At 44.7% G+C, this 25,066-nt stretch overlaps 1 protein-coding gene across 5 annotated transcripts in view; it reads left to right on the top strand.

Moving 5' to 3' along the window:
* Positions 1-25,066, top strand: part of SIRT7 (sirtuin 7) — a 185,831-nt gene that overhangs the window by 69,182 nt on the left and 91,583 nt on the right. For 2 of the 5 annotated variants that reach the window (XM_086931173.1, XM_086931172.1), the window contains exon 2: positions 16,276-16,413. In XM_086931173.1, coding sequence (XP_086787299.1) covers positions 16,327-16,413 — 87 coding nt within the window. In that variant the 5' untranslated portion in view covers positions 16,276-16,326. Of the gene's footprint in view, positions 1-4,716; positions 4,901-5,019; positions 5,172-16,275; positions 16,414-25,066 lie in introns of those variants that run through there. The other 3 variants (XM_086931169.1, XM_086931171.1, XM_086931170.1) reach the window with 3 other exon arrangements.

Below are 25,066 nucleotides of genomic sequence, written 5' to 3'. Positions count from 1 at the left end.
CTGTCTTCCATTGGCTAGCTCCATAAATGGAGGCTAGCCATTGGAAGAGATTGGCTGTCAATCACTCTTTCCCCGTCGGAACGCGATTCGGGGGTGTTTCTGGGTCTTTTTTTAAGTCCCGCCCTCTCCTCTCCCCATTGGCTGGAAATTTACCTTCCAGCCAATGGGAAGGGGAGAGCACGAACAACCCGCCCCGAGCTCTCCTCCATCGCGCTATTGTCTCCTTTTTCACTATTACCCACTCGCTTTCCTCGAAATTTGGAACTGCTCAGCCATGCACATGTTTTTTCTTTTAAACGTTTCTTGAAATGAATTTATATAGCGCAAATCACCAAGCGGTTTCTAAGCGCTTGCTTAGGGAACCCGTTCTGGTATTCCCCTGTGAGATAACCCCGGCAGGGTATCCGCAAGGTGAAAGCCACGCATCCTGCCACGAGGGGCCGTTGTGGAGATTAAGCAAGCTATTGCACAGAGTCGCAGAGTGTGAACCCGTGAATCGAGTAGGCACCGGAGCGAGAATTGTCGAGTCCATGGACATTTTAGGACTCAAGACCCCGCCGAGCCAGGAATTGAACCCTGGTCCCGGGCTGACCAATGCTTCCAGGTCTGCCTCCTCTAACCAGTGAGCCACACTTCTCCACTGTGATACCCCAAGCACTTTATCTTCAATGTCGTGTGACCCACTTACTTGCTGGAATCCTACTGCCCCGCATAATTTGCTTACGAGCCACACAAACCCACTAATCACGATGCAGTATCTAATGGGGACTGGCAGCCACCTGACCAGGTGGATAACGCATGGTATAAGAGAGGGCAGGGCCATCTCACTGCAACCATTACGAGATAAGTGGGAACACGACATTGGGAGAACGCTCAGAGATAAGGAATGGGACAGGATCTTGAAATACCCCAAAAAGGTATTGAGGAACCAGAAGTTTAAATTCATACAGCTCATGCTCCTCTACTGAGCATATCTGACGCCTCACCGCCTGCACACTATGTTCCCAGACACTCCTAATACATGCCCAAGGTGTGGGGGGGAGGATGCCCGACTGGTTCACATGCAATGGGCTTGCCCTAAGCTGGGGTACTACTGGACCTCAGTACAGTCTGATTTAGCTAGACTAGTCCCTTCCAAACCATACAACACATTGGAATATACCCTCCTGGGACTGGGCCCTGTGGAGCGGAGAAAGAGCGTAGGTACACGGTTCACAGACTTAGCCATGATCTTAGCGAAGCCTGCGATCACCATGAGGTGGAAGTCCCCCAAGCCACCAGACCCTGAGATGTGGAGGGCGGAGCTAGTGAGGTGGGGAAAGGCTGAAAGTACGACGTTGCAGAGCGAAGAACGCAGAGGGCTTAGGAAACACCCCATCTCCCTAGACTGGAATGCTTTGCTGGGGTCCTTTGAGTCGGGGAACGATTCAGACTCGGAACACACCATAGACTTGGGACACCAGGAATGAGGGTAGTTCCACATCATAGACTGACACTTATGCGGCGCCCGCCAACAGGTAGGACCCATCGCACGAATCTACAGGTGCACAGCCACAGACGGCACTAACACGACAGTGTCTAACCCCACATGCCCCTAGTGCGCATACAACAGGGATACTATAACACACGCCATATACACGTGTAAGAATGTCCGACACCACGGACTGGTATAAATGTGAATAGGAAGTGCCTGGAGGGGGGAGGGCGAGGGTTGGGGGAGTTTAGTTTGGGTGTTACAGTGACATAATGAAAAATGAAAATGTGTATATCCTGTCAGTGCGACCATATGATGCAAATATGTGACTTATGTACCGAACTGTTATGCTCTGCTTACCATAACTTCATATATCCTGCTAATAAAGAAATTTTCAAAAAAAAAAAAAATTAAGAGAATAGCCTGCTTCCACATGGCTTCAAGAAATGCGTGCTAATTAACCACAAGCAGTACTCGTCCGCTTGCATCGAGGCAACTCTCCCCTTCTCTCCTACATCTCTTGATCACTGCTGGCATAATTATCCCATTAAAGTGCGTGATTAGAGTGTTTTAAAGCCCCGAAGCCCCGCTCATGTGTGCCCTTTAGCCTTCCTTCCTGGTTGTGCGCAATGATGATCAATGCGCGCCCCTGTGTGATCGCTCGAGGACCAGCGCGCGGCTTCGATTTGCTGCCTTCTCGTCTTCCAGCAACGCGGCTTCCCAGATATTTAGTGCAGTGAAGTGGCGTGAGGCAATAAAAAACTGTCCTCTGGTGAGTGACGCAAAAAGGACTGGTTCATTATTTCCTGCGGGCTATGTTTCTTTCTCTCACTTTGACACTCACTGTTTTCTTTGCTTTTGACATCCCTATAGCCTTTATTTTAATTGTATTTCTGTTACTTTGTTCTTATATTTTTCTTTCTTGCTTTCTGTCTTCGTTCCCTTTCTGTACCTCCTTTTCCCTGGCCCCTTTCTCGTATAAACCAGATGTGCTTGTGTCAGCATTTTAAAAGTTATGATAACGACGGCTCCCAGTTAAGTTTCCCTCCCCGCTCAATTTGCAATGTGGCAGAAAACACTTTATCTCCAGATGCAGAAGGGAGTTTTTGGTTCGCGCTTCGCCTGCTGAAGCCTGCACTCTGGTGCAAGCGCAGCCGTGTAAGAAAATACATACATGCTCAGGAGACACTGCCCTGTGCTGGCCTCGCCGAACATGTATGTATGCCCAACGCATGCATGGCTGATCTCTGGTATACACAATCCAAAGGATCTCACCCTTGTGCCCGCGTCTATTGTATTTTATTACAGTCTGGTGCACATAGAGAAGCACGACCTGCCATTTGTGGAAATGTGTTTTGATCCCCTCCTGCACGTGACCCGGCGTGTCACGAGTAAGATCGCCTGTGCCTTCCCCTATCAGCATTGTAAATAGTATTTGAATGCTGTACACGTGGATAAACCAAGTTGCCCGGTACTATAGTTCAACGGGCTTATGCACCTGCGGCATAGTAGAGCTTTACGGTATCTGCTGTTGACAGGTTTGAAACAACACAAGCCGAGCCAGCATTTCATGTGCCAGATGCCGAGTATGGATAGCTAAGAGTGTTTTAAATCTGCGCAGAGCTGACCTCAGCCTTTCATCTGTTAGACTTTGAGTACTTTGAGGTTTCTGGTAGTGCCACGTTTCCTAGAAGCAGCTAGTCCTTTTGTGTTAAGTGCTGGTTGGTTAAAATTCCGATATGCCCAAAAAAGTGGTCCAGTGATGTGGTTTTCCTGTTCCGCCCATCTAAGCCCCGCCCGGCCTTTAATTTATAGGTTTTCCTTTGAGCTGTGCGGATTTCTCTATTTTAGCAGAAGTCCGCTCAGATGATGAAATGCGGTGCCCTAACACCCTGGGTGCAGTAAAGGTGTGCGTCCTCCATGTTTTGAGGGGTCCCCGGATGTCTTTAGTCTTCGGGCATCGCTTTGCTGGGATCATGCTGCCATTGTGTCCGCCACAGGAAACCCCCGAGGGTGGGGCGTTGTCATGGAGACTAATCTGACGAGTGGGACAAAAGTCGAAAGCACATGCTGGGACTCACGTGAACCCAAGAAGAAGTTACCTTGTCAATGATGGGATTACTGACGTACGAGAGGTGTGTACTTCCCACTCTGATGCATGTACTGGGGACTGTGGTTCACTGGAGGGGTCTGTGAAGGGATGAGGCTGAACACTGGACTGTGGCACTTCTACTGGGGCTGTAGCTGCCGGTCACATCACATAGGGTATATTTGTAGGAATCATGAGAGATGTGGAAGGGGTGTGTGGTTTTATTATTGGAATAATATTTTATTATAGTGTTGTGATTTTAGTTTACGGAGGGCTGTGATTTTAATGTGTGTGCGTGCAATTGTGCCAGTGTATGTACTTGGGATTGTGAGGGATATGTCTGTACTGGGGTTGGTGAGTTATGTACTGTAACTGAATGTGCTTTAGTTTTTTGGGAGTATAATTAAGGCTCCAGGTTTATGGCATTTGTTTTTTAACATTTCCGTCTGTATTCATCCATAATTATGTTTGGGCCATTTTTATAATTATTTATCCATATTTACTGTATATTTCGGGTATAAATGTGGATGTAAAATTGTTTCCACATTTATTTAACTGATAAACCTGCACACATACTTCGACGCCTGACGTGTTTTAGAAAATTAAGAGGGCAAACATTACAATACACCCTCATCTAAATATTCGCATTATACTACACATGTATGCTGGTGAGCACCCAATGTTGGGGTGTGTGGGGGGTCTCGCAGTGTGTGGGGGGGGAGCTCTGTGTGGCTCTGTGTGGGTGGGCTCTGTGTGGGTGGGCTCTGTGTGGGTGTGTGTGTGGGGGGGCTCTGTGTGTGTGTGTGGCATTTGCGAGAGATTAAGCTATTGGCATTGTAAATGACAATGCCATTTATTTATCTGTTTTAAAAACCAACACATAAATAAAAATGTCATTTAAAATGCCAATAGCTCTAACTTTTGCAAAGACGAAACCGTTGCATTGTAAATGCTTGTTTCTTCCTGTACTCTCGCCAGCTCGAATGCGCAAGCGCAACGGCAGGTGAGACCTAAAAAGCTCAAGCTCTTTGTCCGTCCTAAAGCTGCGTGGAAACGGGGGAGGTGGGGGCGGCTAAAGCCCTTGACCTATGGGCTTTGCGCGCCTGGATACGGGAATAGACATACCCATCGATTTCTCGGAGTACATAGAATTCGTGCAATTTTTTTGGCCTCTTTCTAGCTCTAACTCAGAACACGTCACTACCGGCGCAAAGCCGGAAGCGGAACTTCTGCCGGTGTTGTTATGCTTGCTGATGATAATGGGTCGTACGGAAAAAAAAGCCGAGCAAAGAGCTCGCATTCTCCAGGTGGAGGAAACCCGACAACGGGTTCGGCGGGTAAGAAGAGACGGGGAAGAAAGACATCTTGGGGAGGGTGAACTACTGAGTAGATCGAGGGTGCCATTGGCCTGGGAAGGAAGCGGATATAAAAGGGTGGGCCTTAAAGAGGCGTTTTTGGGTCTGGGGGCGAGGCAGGAGAAAAGATGGAGATGTAGAAGGAAAGTTCAAAAACTATATAGAGAGAAACGTGGGTCTAGAGAGCGGCATGAGCACCTGAAAGCAGCAAGACGATGCATACAATTGAACATAGGAGGGTACAAGAAACGTGGTACATGGGGACAGGGATTAACATTTGACAGCACAGTTTGAGGCTACAATATACAGTGGCTGGCTCTGTTATGGGCATGTGGGTGTAATGGAAAGCTGCTCTGAAAATTCGTGTCTTCGAGGTTAGAGAGAACGTTGCTTTAGGATGCTGATTTTTAAAGTATTCAAATATTCGAGGCACTGTATCTTCCGTTCCTTAACGCTACCCAGAATGATTCGAAGTACATTGGTTGATTTTGGGGGTAGACATCCCTAATGTATAATTGAGTGTCATCTCTTTATTACTGTAAACAAGGCTGTGAGATCTGTGATTATGTCACTAAGGGGTGCTATGTAGAGATTGAAAAGGCTAGGAGACAAGTTAGATGATGGGGCAGGTCACATTCTCTTACGAACGTTTCCATTTTTAGGTCGAGCGACCTTCTCAATGCGCATTGAGCGGGAGCTCGTTATATAGCGTCTTAAACAGACTTTACCTAACTGGGCGATTTGGTGCTGTGCCCGTGGCTTTATGCGCAAGCGCATTGACCTAAAATGCGCGTGCACATCACCAAATCGCCGTCTGTTCCCTCAGCCGCACTCCTCCCACACCTTTGAAGTGAAGCTTAGCTTCACTTCAAAGGCCCCTGCTGCTGCTTTCACACCCTCTCCCCTCTCCGCCCCTTCCCGCCGTGTCGCATTTCTCCCCCCCCCCCCCCCCCCCTTCTCTGCCTTCAGTCCGTCGCTCGGCCCCTCCCTCTGTTCCATCGCAGAATTAAGTAGCAGCCCACGCAGAAAGCAATTTAGTTAACACAGATGACTCGGTGTGTTAGAGTTTTATTGTATACCCTTTATTTGCTCATTGAATGTGCTTTCTGTGGTGGCAGGCTCTGTCAATTGTTATTCTGTGCCCTTCTGTGGATCCACAATTGTATTCCTACTTCTGTTTGTGTAATGTCTCCGTTTTTGTGTTTTTTACACAATATGTTCCCTCTTCTATAAATTCCCTTCACCTAGCAGCCTTTATCCCACCTGTCACCCCCCCCCCCCCCCCGATGAGCCGACCAACACTTAAGCATAAGTTGCCGTGATTCCCTGATTCACTAAACCTTCTCTCTTTCCCTTGAAGTCTATCCTATGTATCACGGACATAATGTCCAATACTCGATTGTTTTCATCCGCATTTTTTTGCCAAACTTCAGCGACCTTTTTTGCAATGGATAAACCTGAATTTCTGTTCAAACATGACACTTACCTAGCTTCACTCCATGAACATGGCATGAATGAGAGAGAGAAAGTGAGCATTCGCAAAGCCAGTAACCAAGCCTGTCATCCTTCTGAGGTTGGTAAAGTGAGTGGTAAAACCAACATCTGTTATTTTACAATGCTTATTTTATTGATAAATTATTAGGGTGCTTTCAAACACCAGGTCTCGTATGAAACGCTCTCTATATGTGCAAGCATTATAGGCATACATGTTTATTACTGCAGGTTCCTAAGTAATGCGGCGCAGTTTTACATATGGGTGTGTGGGTCTCTATAGGTGGCACAGGCTGATGGGTGCTATGGCGAGATCTCTCTTTTCCATCGCGTCCTCACTGCCATCCCTCTTACCTTCTCCCATGCCTCTCTCTCACCCCTTAGACCTTCTCCCTACCCCCCTCTCTCTCTCTGTACCCTTTCTTTTTATGGCCCCTCTCAACGCTCTGCAGGCTACAGCACCAATGCCCTGTTGGGCGCTTGGCCTGCCTTCTCAGCCTTCCATGGAGCGCGACGTCCAGGCCACCCCTGCAGCACGGTCCTCAATGGCCTCTAACTCACAGCAGGATGCTTGGTTTTTTCGGGATGGCTTCGACCATTGGTTGTGTAATGTACTCTTTGTTCGAAATTCCGGAAGAATTGCATCTGTCTTAGACACAAATACGGACACGAATTTAAATGTTATTGAAATAAGATCATCTTTTCTCTGTCACAAACCCTTATGGAACCCACAGGACCACCACATCCACCACCACTACATCCACCATCACATCCACCACCCCATCCACCACCACCAGCGCATCCACCATCACCACATCCACCACACCCACCACCACTACTTCCACCGCATCCACCATCACCACATCCACCGCATCCACCACCACATCCACCATCACCTCCACATCCACCGCATCCACCACCACACCCACCACCACTACATCCACCACCACATCCACCACATCCACCATCAACACCACATCCACCATCACATCCACCATCACCTCCACATCCACCATGACATCCACTGCCACATCCACCACCACCACACCCACCACCACTACATCCACCACCACATCCACTACAACCACCGCATCCACCACCACCACCGCATCCACCACCACCACCGCATCCACCACATCCACCATTTATTTGCAAGTTTGTACCGGACTGGCTTCACTCCCGGAGGAGTATCTCCGTGCCTTTGGCTTCTACAAAGAATTAAGAAGGGCTATTGCAGATGTTCTAATCTACTGTTTAAACAGGAAGGTCTTCAACATTTTCCTGAAGGGAACCATCACCACCACATCCACCACCACCACATCCACCACCACCACATCCACCATCACCTCCACATCCACCGCCACATCCACCACCACCACACCCACCACCACTACATCCACTACAACCACCACCCCATCCACCTCCACCGCATCCACCACCACATCCACCATCACATCCACCACCACATCCACCATCACCTCCATATCCACCATGAAATCCACCGCCACATCACCACCACATCCACGACCACTTCCACCGCATCCACCACCACTACATCCACCACCACATCCACTACAACCACCACCCCATCCACCACTACCGCATCCACCACCGCATCCACCACCACATCCACCTCCACCACCCCCACATCCACCACCGCATCCACCACCACCGCATCCACCACATCCACATCCACTACAGCACCACCACATCCACCACCACCACCACCACATCCACCATCATCTCCACCATTACCTCCACATCCATCATGACATCCACCCCCGCATGCACCACCACCACCACCACACCCACCACCACCACATCCACCACATCCACTACAACCACCACCCCATCCGCCACTACCACCGCATCCACCTTCACATCCACCATGAAATCCACCGCCACATCCACCGCCACATCCACCACCACTTCCACCGCATCCACCACCACTTCCACCGCATCCACCACCACTTCCACCGCATCCACCACTGCATCCACATCCACCACCATCACTTCCACCATCATCACTTCCACCACCACCACCACATCCACCACCACCATCACCACCACCACATCCACCATCACCACCACCACCACATCCACCACCACCATATCCCCCAGATCCACCAGCACATCTATATGTGTGTGGCTCTGTGTGTGTGTAGGTGCAAATGCAATGTTCTTGGATTTTCGTCACAATAAAATACACTGAACATAATCTTCACAAAAGTTATTTACAAACGTTTAAGCTATTGCCATTATAAATTACAAAAACTTTTATTTATTTATTAATTATTTACAAAATTAAATATATCAATACATCTAAGTCACGTAAATACAACACACATTGCATTACAAATGCTATAGGTGTCACATTTGCAAAAGTCAAAACTATTGACATTGTAACTGACAAAGCTATTAATTTTGCTACTTTCAAAACCAACACATAAATAAAAAAAAGTGTCATTTACAATACCAATAGCTCAAACGTTCCTAATGCGAGACCTATTGCATTTCCAATGCTTGTTTACTAGGTGATGGCCATTTTATAAGTATCGCCTGAACCAAGCCAGGACTCAGCCCACCATGCGTATTCTGGTGTTGAATGTTAGCAGTATGATAAAGAGGCAGAAATGGTAGTCACGCAGTTGTAAAATGTTGTCAGCCCACAACCAGACGTGGGAGTTGCAGTGCTTTTCCCTGTTCTAAATCCGTAATGGAAGAGGCTAAGAATATCATTTTGCTTTCTGTAGCTGTACATTTGATTTGTGACATTTTGCAACGATCTTGGCCTAACAAGACAGGCTAGAGCTACAGTAGTAGTTTTTAGTAGTAGATGGCTCACGGTTAGCTTTTGGGAATTCATTTAAGAGACAAGCATGTCTGTGGAATGTGCTGAACGTTTGTATCCGAAAAGATGGCAGTTGTTCTCTCCAGATTAGTGAGACTGAAATTAGACCTTGCCTTTACTTGTTTGGTAGTTGTGAAGGTGTTTTGCCTACGGAGGACCAGAAGTCAAAATCTGCCCGAATACTGTTTTCTGAGTAAAAGAAAACGAACTCCCAAAAACAAAATTGTTTGGAGTTATTCTGAGCGGGCATGGAGAGGTTAGCTGTTTGTTGTTTCTGAATTCCTGCTTTGATCTGTAATGTACTGGTGGGGACTAATAAGTTCATGTCGGATTTCCTTATTAATTTGTTTGAGTACAAGGGCTGTGTCTTTATTTATGCTTTATGAGAATTGAAAGGAACTGTTGTATGGAAGAAAGAAATTCAGGAGAAACGGGTACATTGTTACAAGGAATTTTTATTCGTCAAGTAAAAGCCTATACATTGAGCCCAACCTCAAACGATCTCTGTGCCCGCAGCTCCGTTGCTGAATGGCGTTAAAAACAACTGATTTAGCAACTAGACCTGCAGGACACAGAACGGCGTTTGTAGGATGCAGGGATACAAAGGAAAATAACATGAGGCACCCACAGAGGCGCAAGTAGAATGCATGCTCTAACCCAGTGATTCCCAAACTTTTGACTCCTGAGGACCCCCATTGAGTCACCACTGGAAGCCGGGGACCACCAAGCAATTTGGATGAGTTACATTTCAAAATTAAAACAGTAATTCGAAAAAAATACACGTGTGCACACAAAATAAATACTCAAAGTACTATGGATTTTGGGGCCAGATGTCCGACCATTTAATTTAGCGTCTCGCAATTGGCGACACATTGCGAGTGGCAAATTGCGACTCGCTAAATGAAGTGTACAACAGTGTGTTTAACATTGTTTGGGATTCCCAATCGGGTCGCAAATTGCGAGGTTCATTATTATTAATAAGCCTCTCGCAATTTTCTAGCCCATTGGGAATGCCAGCCCTCCCAGGGATGGTGGCCTGCTGGGCTCTGCAGGCCACCATGTCTCGGACTGCTTTCTAAATAAAGCAGTTTAAAAAAAATGCAGCCTGTTTACCATGCATTTAAAAAAAAAAAAAAAAAATGAAACGTTTTCGTTTCATTTTCTAAGGGCAGGCAGTGGTAAGGGACCACTGCCTGCCCGTAAAAAATGATTTTGCATGCATTTGCGAAGGGGTCCCCTGGGGACCCCTTCCCATTTGCGAATGCATTACCATCTACTTGAAGTAGGTGGTAATTGAGACTGGTTTGCGACCGCAAAACATTTGTACATGGTTTTGAGACTCCCTATTTGGAAGGGAATGCCCCTTCCAAATAGCAAGTTGCAAAACCTATTTAGTGAGTCGCAAACAAATTGCGACTCGCGAAATAGGCTATGGACATGGCTCAATAGGTTTTTGCATGCATAAACGGGTTCGCTAACCCGTTCGCGCATATAAAAACAGATCGTACATCTGGCGCTCAGTATTTTATATTGAAGTAATAGCCCCTCTGTCACATGTATTTCATTTGTTTTATAGCATCGCTCATACAATTGTAGGATGTCAGAGTACTTTACATCACACACATATAGAGACATTGAATCATACATGTAAATCAGTGTGTATATAAAATGTTTAAAGAGTGCCCGGTCTGGAAAAGCACAAACTCAGGATTCAGAACATAACACAGTGGCTAGCACTGACTTTAACATGAGAAATTTATTTCCACCCAAATAAATCTTTTTTGCAGCATCAGGATAATGAATACCTGGGAAAAAATATAAGTTACTAACTGGTACCATGCAGTTTGCAAGCATCACTTTGATGACAGTTTATAGGTCCCTCTGCTAGATTACGATTGTCGCTTATGAAGTACACAGTAACAAAATAATCTCTGTGACAAAAGCAGTAACCGCGAACCTATGCACATAAAATACTGCTTTTTAAGATGCGTGATACACATTCTTTGCAGTAGGCACATTAACCATCTGTGCTACATTAGTTCAACTGAACAAAACTCTCCTCAGCTCCGGCCGGTACATTAATAACTGGCATTCTCTTAACACTTTTATTGTTGGTGGAAAGCTGCTAATTATACAAGAAATGTTTCTGTGCTTTTAAAACTATTGCCTACGGACCCCCTGGGAATGTGTCACGGACCCCTGGGGGTCCGCGGACCACAGTTTAGGAAACACTGCTCTAACCAGTCGCTTGCTCACAACATTGTTAGTGTATAACACAGCTCCCTTTCCCCCCAAAAAAACCAACAAAAAAAATTACATGATTTAATCCTGTAAATACAAAGATGTTTTTGACACTCTGCTACTTCTAGTAGCAACACAGTAATTAGCCAGGTGCGGTCTGGCAGAGTCCACCATGACTCTTGGATCCACTTGAGAACTAATACCCTAATCAGTAGTATGTTGATTACTTGCACCATTGTTTTGAGTTTGAACACAAGACTGAACACTGTCCCGATCATTGAAATATGCATCCAGAGGGGGTAAAATCAGGGAATTTGTTGGAGATTGTTGCAAATGACTCCTAACAACCTTACTTTGGAAATGAATTTAAAAAAAGGCTGTTGTATGAAAGGAAGAAATCCAGGAGAAACAGGTATGTTCTTTCAAGGAATCGTTATTCGTCAAGTAAAAGCATATACATTGAGGCCATCCTCCAACGACCTCCGTGCCTGCAGCTCTGCAGAATTTCGTCAGGAAATGTTCTCACAGTCATAGCAGGCACAGTGGTACCTGGTATTAGAACGATGACAAGTCGCACTCTATCCAACCCATGATATCGCGGCCATTCACGGCTACATACATCTTTGTGGAAATAGATCTGCCAAAGAATTCTAACACATCCACAAAATACTCTTTAGTAAGGATCTCAGACTCACCATAAGCTATAGCTTTTATGTCAGAGGTTTCTTGAAGCTTATTACACCAAAGTAATTTAAGGTTTCTTCAGAAAGCATAGTTACAGGCGAGCCAGAGTCCACCATGATTTGGACACACACAATACCAATAAAAAATTTGCAAAAGTACAATTTTTTTAGCAATATTTGCAGCAATCTGTTTAACCAGAACAGTGGTAGCCTCACCAGGTTTGGTTTCTAAAGTTAAATTCTTGACATTGTTCACCTTCGTCGCTCTCATAGGTAATTTGCTGACAGACATCAGGCAAGCAATTCTCTCTAACTGCATTGGAGGCAGAACTCCTAGATATTAATGACCTAACTTCCTACATTTATTGCACCTCTTCCCCATAGCATGAGAACTTGAATTGTTACCTAAGTGGTTAAAGGAACCACATCTGTAACAAGCTTTGTTTTTGTTAACCTTATTACTCCTAATATTCTTTACTGCATTCACCTCTGTAATATTTGCATTGCTTTCAACATTAAAAGTGAAGCCCGGGTGCCACAACAGTTATTGCTTATTTATTTTATGCAACTAACAACCATTGACAAAGTTAATAGTCCTCACTTGTTGTAGGTATAATGTTACACGTGTTAAGATATATCTGGATGCAATGACAAAAACAGCAAAATACCAGACGGGCAGCACACTATGCTCAACACAGATTTTTAGCTTATGTGTTTTAAGCCACGCCCTTAATTACACCGGCCACGCCCCTTTGAAACACCGCTAGTTTTTCTTCCCACTTATAGCCCACTGTACCTAGGCTCTGGCAAATGGCAGTACGCTGTACCACGAGTTCAAGAGGTTATGTGACCTTTTGAACAGTAGCTGGATGAAGGGGAGGGTATGAGTCGATGGCTGCTTTGATACATTATCACCGTGGTCTAAGAGCTGAGAAGCAAACTTACCATAATAAATCTGGTGTCTAAGATATATGGAAGAAATGTAAGCTTCTGTTGATCATGGCTTGTGATCAAGCCTCCTCTTGCTAGGCAGCGTGCCTTATGTTAGGATATTATCAGGTTTTAATGAGTTAATGGTAAGCTCTTCCTATAGTACTGTGAAGTTTTAGTAATCAATATGCAACCTGGTGGCTACACAGAAATTATATCATACATTTTCTGACCATAAAGGTCTGAGCAGACATGGAATAAAGATGTTTAAGTGTATGTTTGATTGATGGTGAGCTGGACAGATTTAAAAAAATATATATATTTTTGGTATTGAAATTGAAGCTTTAAGATTAAGAATTTCAGCTGTCTAAAGTGAGAATATACAGTCCACATTTTATATGAGTTGGAGAGACGGTACACTACTTACTGGGGCAGAGTTGAGCACATACTGAAAGTTAACACCAAGTGACCAGCGCTTACTATTGGCAAATGCACTTGTGCCGGTAGGAATTGAGTATTTCATAAAAAACTTCACATCTCTTTGGACTTCCATCAGTGAGCTCACCAAGGCTCATCATTTATGTACTAGCTATATGTAGCTGCCTTCTGTTGACCCCCTCAATCATAATTGGTGGTGTAATGGAGTTTGGAGCAGTGCACTTGGTAGGTGTTCAGGCAATATAGCTCCTTCTACATTCTCTGTTTTGTGCCTGTTGGACAAAAAAGAGGCCAGATGCAGAAAACCAATAATTAACACAAAGAATATCGTTCTAAGCAGATAAAACCAGGAAAACATGATGAATTAATCCAAATGGTATTGTGCGGATTTCAGAAATTCAGAAGTAAACAGGTGGGGTAAGGATTTGCAGGCAACCAGGCATTGCTCAGAGTGTGGTTTGCACTTGGTCCCATAAAAAGGTGACCACTCATTTTTAAATTTTTTTTTTTTTTACAATCTGTCACCAAGTGACTCAGTTTTGCACACTGGCTAGAACACATCTTATTGTGTAAAAGCTTGGATGTCCTATTCAGGCTTTAGCTGGATAGCTCCATATCCCCGAGTCCTTTTCCTCCAAAGTGAAACACTTTCTCCTCTCTGCAGAATTGAAGCCAATGGCACAGTTCAGTGACAAAATCCATTCTATTGCTCAGCAGCAGTAGCGTTGCCCATCTGTCCTGATAAAAGGTGCAGTTCGCTTTAGTAGCAAAACAGTTTTTGTTCCCAAACAACGTAGCACTGCAAATTCCCCTTTTGTGGGTTGTTGGGAGACAAGTGAGCAGGTTTACTTGAGTCAGAGAAGGTCCCCTCTTGCCCGCTGGCCCTACTTAAGGGAATGGAATACCTAAGTAGTTTAGATTGCTTAAAGTACATTTCACTCTAGAAAACGTGATCGATGTCTTGCTACCTGTTCCACTCAGCACTCGATGATCTTGGCCTACCTGTATACACTTGTTTTTCATGCAATCGTTTGTTCCACGCCACATTCTTCATTGTGCGTGCGCTATTCTGTGAGTTTGGAAGAGTGCTGGAAGTAGAATGACCTAATGGGAAATGTTCATTGAGATATCGGAGGTTCAAAGACCTACTACAAATCTCGTGCAGCATACATTGCAGTGCTTGATTGGGAAGTGTTGTGGAGAGTGTGAGAACAGAAATACATACTCGCATAACCACTCACCATATTTTTTTTTATGAATCACAATATCTGACTTGTATTCATTGGGAATTAAAAAACCAAGAATTTGGTGCTTTCTGAATTAGATGTGATTGTCTATGCTCCTAATTCTGGGGAAGTATTCAATTCCGTCGTTTGGTTGTCTGTACAGAGAAGGATGTTCTTCCTGTTTGAGTTTTTATGAATGCAGGACAAGTCATTATGGGGGGCAGCTTTAAGTGGAGAGATTTACTTTGGAAATAGGAGTGTAGTTTTCGTTCATTGAAGAGTAGGCAGTTCCCATGGATTGCTTGACTGGGTGCATAAAGTGCTTTGAAGGGTGTCATTTTACCTGCTGGAGATAGTTTTTAGGGAGAAAAGCCAGGTATGATCTGAAATGTTATTGGTAGGGTGAGGAGCGGTCTGGCTACTGCACACATTTGTGTCTGATGTATAGTGTGAAGTGGCCAAGTGTATGCCCAGGTGTGGGTCCATAGCTAGCCATAGAATCTAAGCTATACATCACTGACCTGGTCTAAAAAACCTAAAACCGGACTTGGGTTAGCTTGTGTTCTCTTCTACAAGGCACCTCCCTTGGCGTTTCAGGATGGACTGTTCCATGAGGAGTAGGTTCAGTACTGATTTGTATAAGTGGGCTTCTGTCTAGAGTGGAACAATCAGTGAAAAATGATAGGTTGGAATGCTACCCATACCATTTTCCAGTGGTTTAGGTTATGTGCAAGTATTCCTTATCGTATTTTGTGTGGTGATATAACGCCCTAAAGAAGCCATGGATATGCCCAGAAGTTTATCTCTTGATTCCTATGCCACAGGGTCCAAGCTGTACTTCACTGACAAGGTCTAATGAGGCTGATACAGGTCTGGGCAGTATGGTATGGACAAATTCAATGACTAATGGTCAGTATTGATTTGCAGACAGTGCACCTCTATATAGAGTAACACATCGGGCGAAAATTGATTCGTTGTAATGGTATCTAGAGTGATTGACAGTAGTTTGGGCTATTTGCAAGCATTCCTTCTATTCCTATTTGTTTTTCATGTATGACTACAAACATACCTGTGATATATTATATCACTCACAAATGGTCTGTGTAAATGGATGCTAAATGGTATATGTAGGGCAGCCGGCTTTCTTCACCTTGCGGATTTCCCAAGGTGAATGCGGCTTTCCTCTTAATGGAGAGTAGATTCTTCCTCAACCCTTTTCTCTTCAATGTGTTCTTTGCTGCTTCCCCACTCGCACATGTAAACTCAAATCTTTGCACTATAAAAACAATCCTAGATTTTTGAGTTTGTCAGTGCTTGAGTTTGTTGAGACTTCCCCGCTCTTTGCAAAACAGGTGTTTACCCAGTATCATTAATATACTGATGACTTTAGTCTTTCTGTTCCATGTTGTCTTTCTGTTCTTCGCCTGGTGCAGTCAGATGTTAATTTCAGTTTACAATGTCCTAACTCATACCCCATTGCCTCTTATAATTCTGCAGGTCTCCCAGATCCTAAAGAAGCCACTAGGTGCCCGAAACCCAGAGGAGGTTATGCTGCTTACTGAGTGTGCTGATCTCGTCAAGGAACTTCAGCAGAGAAGCAAAAAGCAGCAAAATCTGAAGAGGAGACAAGAAGAGGTCAGTGAAAACACTCAACCATTGCCACTTGAGAATGTTTTTATTTGGTAACTCAATATAGAAAGGGAGGGAGAATGGCCAAATAAAGGTCCAGCACACAGGCCCACAGAGGTATGCAGTTCCTATGAAAAGGGAGGGTCAAGAGGAAGCGGGTCGGAAGTACCTGATTAATCAATTTAGGGGATCTAATCCATCAGGAGCAAGAGCCCTCACACACCCCAAGGGGTATCATGCTTCATCATCAAGCAGCTCCTTGTTGGCGGCATGGCCGTGTCCAACGGGCCCCGCAGCGGGGCTCTTTGCTAGAGTTCTTTTTAAGCTACCGACGTGGAGTGTGAGGTGCTATGTTTAGGTGCTGTAATTAAGTAGAGTGGTGAATAGTGAGTTTAAAAATAACTCTAGGGAATCCAAAGGGATAGTCTAATGTGTCGATCCCTCGGTTATAGTAATAGCAGGTATAGGTCAAATGTTGATATAATGGTCCACATAGGCTTTAAAATCAGGTGGAGGTTTCTTGTCATTCATGTGTCGAAGATGATCGCTGCAATTCGTCAGCACCGTGAAAGGTGCAAACTGAACTACTCAAGGGTAGGTTGGTGAAACGTAAAGATGTTTTCTAGAGCTGTGACTTACCCCAGCTTTGAACAGTGTATAGTATACCTTCAGACAATCAATATATGGACCGACCTGGAGGGAACAGAGGGCGAAAAGAAGAAAGTAAAAAATATCAAGCGACAATTTTTAGCTGATGTATACATTTACGCATGCAGTGCGTATGTCTAACCACATGCAGAGGGTAATGCTTCGTGATAGAACATAAAGTGAAAAAAATTACGAAGTATGTCAAATGGCAAGCCATACGAATAAGATATCTTGTCCGTAATCGCATTTGATCTAGAGGTGAAGCCCTCAGTGTTTCCAAAAATCCTGTAAGCTTACTCGTGCAGTTTTGGGATATAATATAGGCTAGTGTCATCAACACTACAGACAATCATACGGTCTTACCATCTACAAAGTGGAATGCAAATCCACAGTCCGTAGCGGAGTCACTCTAGAAAGAGTTGTTCGCTTAGAGGAGAAAAACATAAATGAGTGAAGATGCTGATAAAAACGTGTACCTGAATGTTGGTGACAAATCCCAGGCTTGCCCAGGATGAAGAGTATGTGTGTAAACAGACAATGGTTCGACAGCTGTCCAACAGGATCACATCAAAATGGTGACAGCGTTGAGTAAATTCACGCTAAGGAGCAGAATACATAGGGAGTTTATACAGTATTCATTTATTTATAATTTAAGTATTTCGTAAAAAAAAGTTCCAGGTGCTCATATAAGTGACAGTGTGCAGGACGTGACATAAGTGAACAAAGTGAAACTAGACATCACAAAGCAACAAGGTAAATCCACATAAATATATACAATAAAACAGGGGAATTTTCTTGTATGAGTCAGGATGAAGAGTAGGCTCAAGTATACAGAGCACACAAACGATGGATGTCGCCACGTGTAGCGTGCAACCTACCCTGGACTCCGCTTCTGTTGGAGTGTAGATGAGGCTGAGCAGACACAGTAAGAAACGCTTTTATTGTGTGCGTCGTCACTAGTGCACACGCGGCACTAGACCGCTTCCCAACTCTTGATGAGTCAAGATACTGCCGCCATCTTGTGAGCGGAATTACCGTCAATGTAAACAAAGAAATTACAAGAAAAAATGGTGTGACAATTTTAAACAAACTCATTATTGATAAGGGACAAGATCACTACAATATTTCAAGAGGTATCTGATGTGCAGCTATACTCAATGGGAGCGTACAAAGGCTCTAGTCGGTCACTGGTGGAGTGTTGAGGTAATTAATCCCAAAACTATGCACGAGCTAACAAGCATCAGTCACTAGTCTCGGTGATCCCGTGACCATTGAAGTGGGTCAATGTGTGAGACAGGTAGTGGTAGTTATGTTAGAGTACCATCATGTCCAGGTATGGGTCGTATGGGGGAATGAACTCCCAAGTTACGGACCTCCGCTGTGGTCAGCCGTGGTCAGTTGGTGCAACACAGATGGAAAATTGTGTCTCAAAGAGCGTATCAGTCTGAAAGGGGCCGTTTCAAAAACAATAGGGGGGAGAAAAAGACAACATGTCTATATGTAGAGTGTCAGTTGTATATATCTCTTATATATATCTCACCCCATGGTATGTCATCAGTAAGACCTGTCACGTGTGGACAAACGAAAAATTCATCTCTGTTCTTTATTTTATTTATTTTATTTTGAAAGTTTTATATAGCGCGAACAAGATCTTTGCAGATATCAGAGCGCTTTACAAAGCAGGGATACAAACAGGAGAGTAAATAACAGGCCATTAGGCATAGCGTAGTTGTAGGTAATTAGTGGGGTGGGGTAGGTACATGAGGGAGCATAGTAAAACAGGTACATAAATAATGATAATAGTACAAATAAATGGGAGCATAGGCAGTCAGGTAAGTCAATAATACAAGTAATACAAATAATCAAAGGGATCGAACAGATAATACAGATCGATGCAGAGTCTTTAAAAAATCCACAGTGATAGTTCAAGTATATTTAGCCATGAGGATACCTTTTACTTCTTTCTTAAAAGGTGTAGTGGAGGAGATGAGCCTGGTTTCAGGAGGGAGTGAGTTCCAGATCCTGGGTGCCATTCCTGAGAAGGAGCGTTTATAAGTTTTTTCCTTCCGGAATCTTCGAGGTTTCAGCAGAAGATTGTTTGTGCCTCTAGTGTTTCTAGAGCCGCCAGAGATTGTCAGCTTCTGGGTGAGGTATCCGGGTGAGCTCAGGTGTATAGCCTTGTGTGTCATGCAGGCGATTTTCAGATGTATTCTGGCTTCAAAAGGCAGCCAGTTCAGGGATTTCAAGTCAGGGGAAATATGCGAGTGTTTTTTTGACCCAGTGATGAGTCTCGCAGCAGCGTTTAGAGAGGCTCTTAGGGGTGCAGTAGTAGTTAGGGGGAGACCGCAGAGGGCGATGCTGCCGTATTCTATTTGAGGGATGACTAGTGCTTGTACTGCATTTTGGAAGTCTTTGGCTTGGAGGAATGGTTTAAGTTTCCTCAGGGTATTGATTTGGTAGTTCGCTCCCTTAGTTGCCTTGCTGATATGTTGCTGCATGTTGAGATTGGTGTCGAGTGTTATGCCTAAAGATTTTGCTGAGTCCACGATGGTGGGTTGGACATTGAGTGCAGTTAGGTGCTTAAGCCAAATTTGAGTGGTAGAGATCTTCGCGGGAGGTGAGATCAAAAGGAACTCTGTTTTCAGAGCATTGAGTTTGAGATGATTATCGGCAAGCCAGGATTGGGTGCTTCTGATCATTGAATTCAGGAGCAAAATGTCTTTGGGGGATTGTAATTTGAGATATAGTTGGGTGTCATCGGCGTACATGTGAAAGTGTACATTGGATGCTTGTAGCAAGGTGGTGAGAGGTTCCATAACTAGGTTGAACAAAGTTGGGGATAGGGAGGATCCTTGGGGGACGCCTAACGATACAGGTATTGGCGAGGACATCCGGTTGTTGCTCTTGAATTTCTGCAACCTGTTGTGTAGAAAGGAAGTGAACCACTTGAGTACAGTCCCAGATAGACCCATTCTTGTGTTTAATAGTTCGAGTAAATTCTTATGTTTAACGGTGTCGAATGCTGAAGAGAGATCAAGAAGGATGAGGAGGCAGGTATCGTTTTGATTTAGGATTTGAAGGGCGTCGTCAATTATGTGAGTCATAGCAGTTTCTGTACTGTGTCCTGCTCGGAAGCCTGATTGATGAGGGTTGAGGAGATCAAACTGCTCAATGTGTTTAGTCAATTGTAGTTGTGCGCATTTTTCCAACAGTTTGGCGAGAGTGGGAATATTGGTAATGGGACGGTAATTGTTTAGGTCCGAGGGGTCGGCTGTAGGTTTCTTTAGTAAAGGTGTGACTTGTCATACTTTGAGGGAGTCAGGGATGGTTCCTTGTTGAAGTGAGCTGTTGATAATTTTAGTCCAGAGTGGAAGGAGCAAAGGGTGAAGTCTTTGACAGCGTTAGCAGGGAGGGAGTCCGTGAGGTGATTGGATGGTTTCAATGTGCTGAGCAGTTTGCCAATTTCCTCTTCAGAGTAGGTGCCAAAGGATGACCATGTATCATTGTTTTTTGGTTCAGTGAGTGCTATGCAGTGGGGTTTGGAGTAAAGGCTTGCGTCAATGAGGAGATCGCTCTTTATGTTGTCAGTTTTTTGGATAAAGAAAGCGGCGAAGTCTTCACAGGAGGGTGCTTCGCGCATAGTGCTGAGTGGTTGGGGTTGTTCCTTGGATTGTGTTCTGATTAGCTCAAACAGTTTTCTCGGACGGTTTTTTGCTTGGTCGAGCTGGAGGCTGAAGAAGTCTGATTTTGAGCGTTTTATCTTCCTGAAGTAGGTGTTTCTCTTTTTCTTCAGGGTTTTTAGGTGCAGTGCAGAGGGAGCTGATCTCCAGGTGCCCTCTGCCATTCGCATGGCTCGTCTATCCTCATTGAGACTCCCGTCGTACCAATGATTGGAGATTTTAGCGGAGACTCTTTTTAGCTGCATGGGTGCAGCCTCATTAATTATTGAGGTCATGGCGTTGAGATAGTGGTCAGTCAAGGATTGGACGTCCGTAGCGCCGGTAGGAGGAAGTAGGAGGTTGGGTTGAGTATTTTCAGATCTCTTTTCCAGACTTTAGGCTTGGAGGATTGAACCGGGTTGAATTTGACTATTTCATTGATGAAGAATGTGACAATATGATGATCTGACCAGTCACAGGGTTGGATAGACTCGAGTTGGATAGAGTCCTCTTTGGAGATGATAAGGTCGAGGATAGAGCCTTTCTCATGGGTCAGGCTGTTGCATATTTGGGTGAGGTCAAGGGCGTTGAGGAAATTTTTAAGACTATTTACCATCGCGTCATTGTGATCCTTCCAATGGAGGTTGAAGTCACCAAGGTATATTTGGGTGAGCTGTCGTCCGGAATTGGTTGAGATCAAATCCATGATTTGTTGGGTGAAGGTGAGGTTGTCCCCGGGCGGGTGGTAAATGCCGTGAAGAGAGCATATCGGTTTGCCCTCACTGGTAATATCGAGGCAGATGTATTCACAGGAAGTTGGGGAGGGTAGGGAAGGGGCGGTGACTTTCAGAACAGAGAGGTTGTTCCTGTATATGCATGCGATTCCACCACCAATTTTGCCAGACCTGTCAAGTCTAATAATGTGGTAGTTGGGGGGAACCAGAATGTCCATTATAGGTGTAGAAGATTCGGTTAGCCAGGTTTCAGTCATGATGATTAGGTCAAGGTCCAATGTTAAAATGAGATCAGCGATGGCAGAGGAGTGTCTAGAGGCCGATCTGCAGTTGAGGAGAGTGCATTTGAGACTGGGTGTGTCGAGGGAGGTAGAGGGTTCTAAAGAGAGGGGGACTTTTCTAAGGTTATTAGGGATGGAGATTCTGTTGTTTAGTGGAACAGATTGGCCTTCGTTATGTTGCGGTCACTATCCAACGTAGTTTGTCAGGGAATGGCCCATCTCAAGGTAGTATGTGCTCATTTTGGTGGAGGATTTTTTGCAGCATATGCCACCGCAGTATTCCGTAATTCTGGTTTTGACTACGCGGGTGGTCGCACCTTTGTAACATTTGCTACAGGGACAGGTGATCATAAAAATGCAGTTCTTAGAATTGCAATTAGTGTGGGATCTTTGTGTTCACACCAGTGCTTATTCAGTTGTATCATTTTAGTGGGATCAGTGAGGGCACCTTTACTACAGGAGCCTCAGGGAAAATGTCGGGTCACGTGGGGCAACCCCCATAAAGGTTGTTGAGTGGGCTCGCCCGTGGTTCTAGGTCTATTGTGAACAATAGTATATTTTATGTTACAGGTACGTTTGAAAGCAAACCTGGGGTGAGGGTATTCTTGACAGCCTTTTTGCAGGACACCCCATTGTTTTTTTAATGATTTTTTTTAATTTGATTTGATTGCAGTGTGAAGGAAGTCACATGTGTCAAAGTCTCCTCTCTGGCTTTTGGTTGTGGTTCCATAAGTGAGATCCTATTCTTATAACGGGCCATCTTGCGACAACATGGGGTGGATAACACCGTGCCTCTAGATCAGTTGTCAAATCAGCAGCTTGTGATTCATAGTCTCTGGGGGAGCTGCAGTTGCGGCGTAGGTGCCAGAATTGCCCGAATGGCAGGTTATCCCTGAGATGTTTAGGGTGATAGCTGTCCTACTGTAAGAGGCTGTCTGTTTCTTTTTTGTATGTTGTGGTCTGCATGTGACCATCTGCAAGAGTGACCAATAAATACAGAACACCTAGTGCCTGAGGTGACCTGGCTGAATCAACAGGTTTAATTTCCCGGACTTCAAGTGCCGTCTTCCGTTCCCATAATGGAGTTTGGGGAGGCATTTTGTATTTTACCCGAAGCGGTGGCGCTGTTTTTCCATGCACCACGAGTGATTTTGGCAGCATGCCTTCATCACAGCAAACTGTTCTTTTGAGATATATGTCTCAAGGGACTGTGCTCCGTTTCATTTAGAATTCATGCCCACTTGAATTATATTGGCGTAATGTAATAGGAGAGGCAACAGCACTGGACAATAGCTCATCTCATCTTGTGTACCATAATATAAAAGAATTATATTGGTCCGACTAGCACATATTAATCATTCTAAATCCTTCATATGTATTTATTACCATTTACGAGCAGTTGCAAACTATAGTTTATTTAAAATCTTTCTGTAGAACTCATTTAGTATCATAGTAACCAGCTAAAATATGATCATTAATAGCAAAGACAGTGTCTAGCACAATTCATGCTCCTACAAAATGACACTGCCCAGTGGCCGCATCATTCTGCTTTTTTAAGGCCTCGCCTGACCATGTGCTGGTCTGGCGAGACTTTTAGTAAGGGCATCAAAAAATGCTACTATGGCCGGCCTACAGCTTGTGTGCATGGGCGCGTGCTTACAAGCAGAGGCGCCATATGGCTTTCCTCGTCATGCTAATTAAGCGTATCGCTCGCCGCGCTTGATCGCGATCACTTTCACTTTTGTTTTTTTAACTTTTTTACTTTTAGGGTGGCTCGCATGCTTTTTCTCCTTTGATCCCTACCTTTCCCTTTCTCTGTCTCACCCTCTCCCTGCCTTTTACAACGGCGCCCGCACCAGTGTGCCCGCCCCCACCACTCCTATTGAGCTGCTTATTTGTCTCACCCTCTCCCTGCCTTTTACAACGGAGGCCGCACCACTGTGCCCGTCCCCACCACTCCTAGTGAGCTGATCGTTTTTCTCAGCCTGTGTACATTCTTATCTCCGGCTTGTTTGTTGTGAGTGCAAAACAATGAAGGAGTTTTTATACATTCATTCTCGGTAGCTGTGCCTATTTTTATCCGACTCCTACTCGCTCCGCTGTTTTCCAGCACTTCTCAAATGCAAGCAGGCACTCTGCTTTAGGGTACTGCACTCCAGTGTTCTGTTTAAACCATTGGACTCTTAGTGCCCGCGGACAAAACTTTTACCTTCGCTGTCTGGCCTTCGGCCGTAGTACCTTTATTTGATTATGTAACCCGAGTGAGTGGCTACACCAGTGAGCGTGGACTCAAGCGCACGTCCGCTTACTCGTTTAACGTTGTGAAATACATTTCTATTTGGGGAAAAGTCCCTTTCTATGAGGTTTGCCGCTTATGTGCAGTCTGGTTAATAATTCATTCGATTAGGCACTACAGCCCGACTCCTCGTGTTTTTGTTGAAAGTAAAACACGTTGTAAGGTCCTTGTAATCTTCTTTTTTTTTTTTTTTTTTTTTGTGTGTTTTTGCTAGTTGCGGATCCTGGCTGTCAGATTGCGATCCGACAGGGCTGATAAACAAGGGATTGGAGTTTGTCAGAGGTGCCCTGCGGTGATACTCGGGGGATCCTGCCAGCCCGCTTCCCGGAAGAGCCACGTGACTGGCATTTCTCTTTCACGGCGACCCACAGTACTCCTGCTGTTCAGGGCTGTTTGTTCTCCGAATGCAATTATTAATAGTCAACAACACGTTCCTCTTGTCTCCCATCCATCCGTGCCCCCAAGAGATACTCATCTTATTTTCTAACGCATGTTTAAAGTGGTGGGTTCTCCACCAAGGATGGGGTTGTTGGTGTTGCATGGGAACTCTCTGATCGAGTTGTTGAGCAACTGGGGGTATCTGTATTCTGCTGGTGAACTTTAAGCTGGCTTGGCGCTTCTGAGGAGATGTTTAAGGTACTACTGGATTTTCCTGCCAATTGCTAATATTAGTGTTTGAGTGCCTGATCCTTTGAGACCCAGGCTGATTCTCACTTCTTTACTTGACCTTAATTATCCGATTTACGGTTGCTCTAGGGTGCTGTGCCTATTGGTGTCGAAGCTTCTATGTAAAATAAGTACACTTGTTTGAAATTTGAGGAGACTTTATCATATTTTCATTAATTAGCTCGGAAGGAAGCCCATCCTTGGGTGTGGTGACCGTTCACCAGTGGCACGTGAAGTAACAGTAGGTGTTTCAGCACAGAGGCTACTGTGCTGCATGTCTAAATAATTATAAGGTCCCAAAGGCAAGACCTATTGGCTATGCCAATGCTTGCTCTTTTCTTTGTTTGATGCTGTTTCTGAATCGTTTTTGTCCAC

The sequence above is a fragment of the Lissotriton vulgaris genome, chromosome 7 (assembly GCF_964263255.1).
Source record: "Lissotriton vulgaris chromosome 7, aLisVul1.2, whole genome shotgun sequence".
Taxonomy (NCBI): domain Eukaryota; kingdom Metazoa; phylum Chordata; class Amphibia; order Caudata; family Salamandridae; genus Lissotriton; species Lissotriton vulgaris.
Note: the sequence above shows the minus strand (reverse complement) of the source record. Positions and strands in the feature narration are given on the sequence as shown.